At 54.4% G+C, this 7,974-nt stretch overlaps 1 protein-coding gene across 3 annotated transcripts in view; it reads left to right on the top strand.

The window, feature by feature from the left end:
• PPP1R32 (protein phosphatase 1, regulatory subunit 32) overlaps positions 1-811 on the top strand; it is a 21,998-nt gene extending 21,187 nt beyond the window's left edge. For all 3 annotated transcript variants that reach the window (XM_011942725.1, XM_011942727.1, XM_011942726.1), the window contains 2 exons: positions 385-468; positions 698-811. In XM_011942725.1, coding sequence (XP_011798115.1) covers positions 385-454 — 70 coding nt within the window. In that variant the 3' untranslated portion in view covers positions 455-468; positions 698-811. The remainder of the gene's footprint in view (positions 1-384; positions 469-697) is intronic.
• The last annotated feature ends 7,163 nt before the right edge of the window (positions 812-7,974 follow it).

Raw genomic sequence — 7,974 nt, 5'->3', positions numbered from 1 at the left:
GAGCGGGAGGATCTGAGGTACCCCAGGCCAGGTGGGCTGGAGCGGGAGGATCTGAGGTACCCCAGGCCAGGTGGGCTGGAGCGGGAGGATCTGAGCGAGGGGCTCTGGGGTGGTTTGGATCCAGAGGGGGATGGGGGGACAGATCTAGAGATGAATGGACTGTGGTTCCGCCTCACTCAGCTCCTTTCTGCTCAATTCAATTCCTCAGAAATTACATTTATACCAGCAATGGCCCAGAGTTGGCAGGCAAAGAATGTTTGTGGCTTGGCTGCCCTGGCTGAACCCTGGCTGTGCTCTCTCAGGGAGGGTCAGGCAGAAGACGAGAAGACAAGGTCCATCCCTGCCTGCCAACGCTCCCAACACTCTCCTCTTGCCTCTCTGCAGAACCCTGACCTCAGCCGACCCCTTCTACCGGGACGCACCCCACAGCAGCCGCTTCATGGCACACAGCTGAGCCCTGAGCCCTTGGTAAGGGGCTAGGACTCCCACACTCAGCTGCTCCCAGTGTGTGGGCAACCGTTGTGGGCCAGCCCTGCCTCCCAAGTCCTGGGTTAAGCCAGTCCTGCCTGGGGACCCCCGCTTCTGAGTTGGGGGTGCGAGATCAGGGGGCCTCTCAGAACCTCTTCTGTGCCAGGCAAGCACACGGAAATACCCCAGAGCCCCTTGCTCAGGCTTCGCCTCTGCTTCTCCTCCACAGGTTTGTCAACCCTAGGGGACAGGAGCCAGGCTATTGTCTGTACCCCCACTCCATCCCCCGGGGGACACCCCCACCCGGCTACTTTCCTAATGAAATAAAGAGCATTGAAGCAGAGACGTGTGACATCACTATCAGGGTGGCTGGAAAAAGGAGGGGTGAGCTGGGGCAGTGGGTGCAGGGGTGGAGGAGCTGGGCCAGATTTGGAGTCGGAAGGGCTCGGCTGGAACCTCTGAAGAACCGTGACACGATGGATAGGCACTTCCTTCTCCCGACTCAGTTTCTTGTCCTGTAAAGGGTCCTTTATGGCCTGTGCTGTTTGGGAAAGTACTTGGTTAAGTGTGGGTGGAACAACTCCAGGGGAAGGGCCAGTGGGCCAGAGAAGGGGAGGGAAGCAGACTCAGGGCAAGGAGAAAAAGGAGAGTCTCGGACGCGTGGCCACCTGGACACCGACACGGTGCAGGGGCTGATCACAAAGGCTGGTGCCACTCTCCCTCCCAGCCAAGGTGACCAGAGCAGGGCAGCCTGTTTGTGAGAAAGAGAGCAAGCTGCCCCTTATGTGTCCCAGGTGAGCGCAGGCCCTGATGAGCCAACATCCTGCACGAGAAGAGAAGGGTGTCTCTTCTTCCAGATGTTGCAGCCTGACATAGGCCCTCAGCCTGCAAGACAGCATCTGGGCCAGCTCTCAGCACCTTTTGCCACCTCAGCCAGGTGCATTTGTGCAGTGCACAACACTACAACTGTATGCCGTGGCCCTGCTAGCACCAGCTCCTTATAAATGAGGAGTGTGGACCCAGAGAGGGTGCGTGAGCTGCTCAGGGTCACACAGGGCAGAAAGGCAGCAGCAGCGCTGGGCTGGGGATATCTCCTGTGCCTTGCATCCCTGTCTGGGCATGCAGAGGGGGTGTCTTCCGACCCCTTGCCTCCACTTGTGCTCCCTAGTGGAGGTCTGTGGAGCAGTGCTGCTGGCCCCAGAGCCTGGCCGTACCCAGCATAGTCTTGAACGGCATGCCTGGGGGCTGTCCACAGCCTGGCTGGGGCTCCATGTGGGCTGTGGGTGGCTCCAGCTGGTCCCAGCTTGGGAGGAGGGAAGCAGAAGACACAGAGTCTCAGAGCCAGACTCAGGACCCAGCGACAGCCCAGACTGTGGGTGGCGACCTGCCAGTCCATGCCCCAGCAATAGGAGTGAGTCACCAAAGGGACTGGGCTGGGCCCCAGCCATGGCCATAGTAAGGTGGAGAGTGAGCGAGTGCGGGATCAGCCAGCCTCTCCCTGCCCAAAGACACACACACACACACACACACGCACTCAACACAAAAGCACACACAAATACAAACACACAAGTGCACACAGACCCCTGAAGACATGCACACACACATCTAGGCACATAAATGCCAACGGAAGTACAGATGAACTAACACAACCACACACACGGAAACACAAACAAGCGTGCACAAACACCAGATCTTCACATCCAGGACTCTTAGACACGCAGACACACACACAGCCAGCCTGATGTGGTTTTGAGTATTTGTCCCCACCCAAATCGCATGTTGCATTGGAATCCTCAGTGCTGGAGGCGGGGCCTGGTGGGAGGTGATTGGGTCACGGGAGTGGATCCCTCATGGCTTGCTGCTGTCCTCACTATAGTGAATTCTCGTGAGACTTGGTTGTTAAAAAGTGTGTGGCACCCCCCACCTCTGGCTCCTGCTCCTGTGTGTGAAGTGCCTGCTCCCAGCTGGGCGCAGTGGCTCATGCTTGTAATTCCAGCACTTTGGGAGGCTGAGGCAGGTGTCACTCGAGGTCAGGAATTTGAGATCAGTCTGGCCAAAGATACAAATACCAAAAATACAAAATATTAGCTGGGCATGGTGGCGCATGCCTGTAATCCCAGCTACTCAGGAGGCTGAGGCACAAGAATGGCTTGAACCTGGGAGGCAGAGGTTGCAGTGAGCTGAGATCACACCCCTGCACTCCAGCCTGAGCAATAGAGTAAGACTCCGTCTAAAAAAAAAAAAAAAAGAAATGCCTGTTCCCCCTTCACTTTCCACCACGAGTGGAAGCTTCCTGAAGCCTTCCCAGAAGCAGATGTTGGTGCTGTACTTCCTATACAGCCTGCAGAACCATGAGCCAATTAAACCTTTTTCTTAGAGATTAACAAGTGTCGGGCCGGGCGCGGTGGCTCAAGCCTGTAATCCCAGCACTTTGGGAGGCCGAGACGGGTGGATCACGAGGTCAGGAGATCGAGACCATCCTGGCTAACACGGTGAAACCCTGTCTCTACTAAAAAATACAAAAAACTAGCCGGGCGAGGTGGCGGGTGCCTGTAGTCCCAGCTACTCGGGAGGCTGAGGCAGGAGAATGGCGTGAACCCGGGAGGCGGAGCTTGCAGTGAGCTGAGATCCGGCCACTGCACTCCAGCCTGTGCCACAGAGCGACCCTCCGTCTCAAAAAAAAAAAAAAAGAAATTACCAAGTGTCAGGGTTGTTGTTTGTTTGTTTTTGAGACAGGGTTTCCCTCTGTCACTCAGGCTGGAGTGCAGTGGTGCAACCACGGCTCTCTGCAGCCTCAACCTCCCGGGCTCAAGTGACCCTCTCATCTCAGCCTCCTGAGTATCTGGTACTACAGGCTCACACCATCACACCCAACTAACTTTTTGTATTTGTTGTAGAGATGGGGGTCTTGCTATGTTCCCAAGGCTGGTCTCAGACTCCTAGGCTCAAGCGATCCTCCTACCTTGGCTTCCCAGGGTGCTGAGATTAAAGATGTGAGCCACCATGCTGGACACATAGACACAAAAACAGATGGATGTACAGAGACTTACAGAACAGACACACAGACAGACAGACAGACAGACAGACACACACACACGGCACCTCATCTCTATTTCGTGTCTTCATTTCTTCTCCTCCGAGTGTCCTTTTACAGCTCATGTTTCCTGCCCATCCTTCCTCTATCTGGCTCAATGGGGGGTGGAGGAGTTATGGTGCCAGGGACATTGGAGCCTGTTTACACCCTTTCTCCATCGTCTCCACCTCCGTTGTCCTGCACCAGGCAGCAGTTTGGCCAGGGCAGGGGGACAATTCATGAGGCACTGCATCAGAGAAGGCAGGTTGGTCAGATTTGGGGGAGGCTCGAAGGCCATGCTAAGGAGCCCTTCTCAGTTATGAGCCTCAACAAGGGCATGGACCGTATGTGCCTTGTTCACACTGGACGTCCAAAGCCCAGAACAGTGCCTGGCACATATGGAGGTGCTCAGTAAATACCAGATGAATGAATGAATGGATATGGCAGATGTGGGCTTCTGGGTATCACCCACCTTAACGCTAGGATGTCAGTCGCCCAGCCTCCCTGAGTCCATGCAGTTGGCTCCCGTGTTGCTACCCCCTACCTGCCCAGCTGCCATGGCCTTGTCCCTTAGGGACCACTGCTTTGCCCCCAGGATGCACCTTTCCTCTCTGAGTGTGCCCTTCGGTCTCCCCTCGCACAGAGCCCAGCCTCTGACCAACCTCATTAAGCTCTCCTGGAGTGGCCTAAGGGCCTCTACATTCCAGCCTTGGCGCCTGGTAGGCACCAAGACCAGGGTAGAGTCAGTGCTGGGAAATTCTCTGTGTCCCAAGGACAGGAGGAGGGGACACTTTCTATCTGGTGGCTCCTCAGGATGCCAGTCCCTGTTGAAGGGACGTCTTGCTGTGTGGCTTCCCTCTCCTGCTCTGTGATGTCAGGGGACAGTGGGAGAGTTCCGGTCTCTCAGCGTGAGAGTTTACAAGACTTGTAAGGCAGTTAGTCTCTAGGGGATGGCCCAGAGGAGCAAGCCAGGGGCGCTGACCACGTGGCTTCATTTTCAGTGGCCTCATCCCCTTGCTTCCAGAGAGCATCAGCCCAGAGCTCTTTCCCAGGACCAAGCAGTCAGCAGACTGTACCTGTCACAGGCCTGAGCCCTGGAATCCGACTGCCTGGGTTCAAATTCCAGCTCTCCACAACCCAAGGCAGCTCCCTACCATCAGTCAGTCACCTAAGCCTTCTGTGACCTCCAGTTGTCACTTAACCATTCTGAGCTTCAGCTAATAGCAGCAGCTGCCTTTTGGATAAAATCCAACATGCACAGAGTGCACACAAATAGAAGCTGCCCTGATGCTGGAGCAGAGGAAACAGAGGCCAAGACAGAGGTGGAGACTTGGTCAAGGCCACACTGCAGGCTGGACGTGGTGGCTCATGACTGTAATCTCAGCATTTTGGGAGGCTAATGCGGGTGGATCACGAGGTCAGGAGTTCAAGACCAGCCTGATCAACATAGTGAAACCCCGTTTCTACTAAAAATACAAAAATTAGCCAGGCGTGGTGGCGGGTGCCTGTAGTCCCAGCTACTCAGGAGGCTGAGGCAGATAATTGCTTGAACCCGGGAGGCAGAGGTTGCAGTGAACGGAGATCGTGCCACTGCACTCCAGCCTGGGCGACAGAGTGAAACTTCGCCCACCCCCCCCATCCCCCCAAAAAAGCCACAATGCAGATTGTTACAGAATCTGGCCTCTGTCTCCTGCTTGGCCCTGGGTGGGCCCCCCTCAAGACCCTTGCCTAAGGCCAAGAGAGGTGGCTAATGCCTATAATCCCAGCACTTTGGGAGGCTGAGACTGGCGGATCACTTGAGCTCAGGAGTTCGAGACTAACCTGGGAAACAAAGTGAGACCATCTTTACAAAAAATTAAAGAGTTAGCTGGGCTTGGTGACACATGCCCGTAGTCCCAGCTACTCGGGAGGCTGAAGTGGGAAGAGAACTTGAGGCCAGCAAGTTGAGGCTGTAGTGAGCCGTGTTCACACCACTGCACTCCAGCCTGGGTGACACAGTAAGACCCTGTCTCAACAAAACAAAACCAAACAAGCCCTTCCCTGAGAGCAGACCTCCTCTCTATCAAGGGTGGGTGATCACCTGCACAGCCTGACCTGGAAGGCCTTGGCTGACCTTCCAGGGGGTTGCCCCCACTTAACCGCCCCGTCCCTAAGGCCCACTTCTGCCAGGCCCTCCTGGCAGCTGCCTGCTTCTCCCTTCACCTGGTAACCAGACTTCGGGTGTTCACAGAGTCAGTCCTTCCAGCGGGTGACAACGCTGCTGCTGCCGGAAGCTTCCTGCACGCTCCCCAATGGCTATTTTTAAAAACTTGCTGAGGTGTACGGGATGATGATTAACCTTCATTAAGCCCCCACAGCCTGCGGGTGCTGAGAATATTCGTGGGCCTTCACCTTTCCAGCAAGAACACAGAGGGGCCTCCCTCCGAGGGAAGCTTGGGGACGCAGGTGGGTGCGGCGCTGACGGCTTTGGTGTGGGGGTGTGTTGCCCAGAGGGCTGATGGGACAGCAGGTGGGGCGGGTGCTGGGTGCTGTGAGATCAGGCACGGTTTGTGACGTGTGTGGACGCGTGTGAGGCTGCTGTTTGTTCGTCATGGCCTGGTGGCGGCTGATGTTGACAGGTGCCATCTGTCCTGGGTCACGTGGTGGCAGGCAGCAACACCGGCTCGTGGGCTTGACAGCTGTCCAGCTGGGAACACAGGGCTCCTAGGGTGGGGGCGGTTAGAGGCATCTGTCTTTGGGAACTGGAGGCCTGGGGGTGGTGGGAGGCCCTGCGTGGGGAGGTTGAGGACGGGGGGTATGGTACACCCAGACAGATGGAATGTGTGAGGCTCTGAATCGGTTCCCTAGTCTCCTCTCTGACCATCTGGAGGGCCACCCATTCCCGAGGAACTGTTCACTGAACAAGCAAGTATGTAAGGGCACAAGATGAATCAGACCCAGCGGGCCCCACTGAGGGCCCCTGTTGAAGAGTCAGAGGGGTCTGGCAGGGCCTGTGGGACATCCCACCACGCCTCGCTTCCTCCCCACGCTGCTGCAGACGGGCTCTGCCCAGGACCATTGTGATGGGCAGGTCAACCTGACCAGAGGTGAGGCAACCTGCCCAAAGCCATGCGGCGCTGGCCCGGTGAGCCTGCTTGCACTCCCTTCTGAATCCAAGCCTCTCCCCACGCCATCACTTCCCTGGGGTCTTGGATGGGCAGGAATGGGGCCTGGGAACTTCCTGGGAGAGCCAGGCAGTGATAGGTACAGGCTTTGATTTCTTTTGCTAAAGAGGTGAGTGCACTTGTGTGAGTGAGTGCTAGAGTGTGTGAATACGAGTGTGTGTGTGAGAGCACGTGTGTGAGAGCATTAGTGTAAGTGCATGAGTGTGAGTTTGGGACTGTATGGCCTGAGTGTGAGTATATGAGTGTGTGTGAATGTGAGTGTGAGAGTTGTATGTATAAGAGTGTATATGTAAGTGTGGTGTGTAAGTGTATATGTGTATATGTATGTGTGGGTGTGTGTTGGAGTATATGTGAAAGTGTATGAGTGTGTGAAGATTGTGTATTTGTGTCTGTGTGTGGGGGTCTGTTAGTGTGTTGGTATATGAGTGTGTGTATGCATGTGTCTATGTGTGTAAGTGTATATGTGTGGGTATGTTAGTGTGTGGGATACGAGTGTATGAGTGTGTGATTATGAGTGTGAGTGTATGTGTATTTTGTGTGTCTGTGGGTGTGAGTGTACGTGTTAGAGTGTGAGTATATGTGTGTATGAGTGTGAGTGTATGTATGTGAGTGTATAAGTGTGTGTGAGTGTATGAGTGTGTGTATGTATGTGTGTAGGTGTGAATGTGTTACAGTGTACGTATATGAGTGTGTGTATGAGTGTGTGTGTATATATGTGACTGTGTGTATGTGGGAGTGTATGAGTGTGTGTATGTGACTGTGTGTATGTGGGAGTGTATGAGTGTGTGTATGTATGTGTGTGAAGATGATTGTGTGTGTTTGCATGTGTGTGTGTCTGCATGTGTGGGTGTTAGTGTGGGTATATATGAGTGTGTGTGAATGTGTGTGTATGTGAGTGTAAGTGTAGATGTGTGGGTGTGTGTTACAGTATGTGGGTATGAGTGTATGCGTGTGAGTGTATGAGTGTGTGAGTGTATATGTGTGTATACGTGTGTGAGTGTGTGGGCGTGGGTATGTATGTGTTAGAGTGTGAGTATATGAGTGTGTATGAGTGTGAATATGAGTGTATGTGTGAGAGTGTGAGTGTGTATATGTGTGAGTGTATGTGTGTATGTACGTGGGTGTGTGAGTGTACGAGTGTATGTATGTGTGTGAGAGAATGCGTTTGTATATGTGAGTGCATGAGTGTGAGAGTGGGCGAGCATGTGAGTGTGTGTGTGTCTTTTTTTTTTTTTTTTTTGCTCTGTCGTCCAGGCTGGAGTGCAGTGG

The sequence above is a fragment of the Colobus angolensis genome, unplaced genomic scaffold, assembly GCF_000951035.1.
Source record: "Colobus angolensis palliatus isolate OR3802 unplaced genomic scaffold, Cang.pa_1.0 Scaffold21, whole genome shotgun sequence".
Lineage (NCBI taxonomy): Eukaryota > Metazoa > Chordata > Mammalia > Primates > Cercopithecidae > Colobus > Colobus angolensis.
Note: the sequence above shows the minus strand (reverse complement) of the source record. Positions and strands in the feature narration are given on the sequence as shown.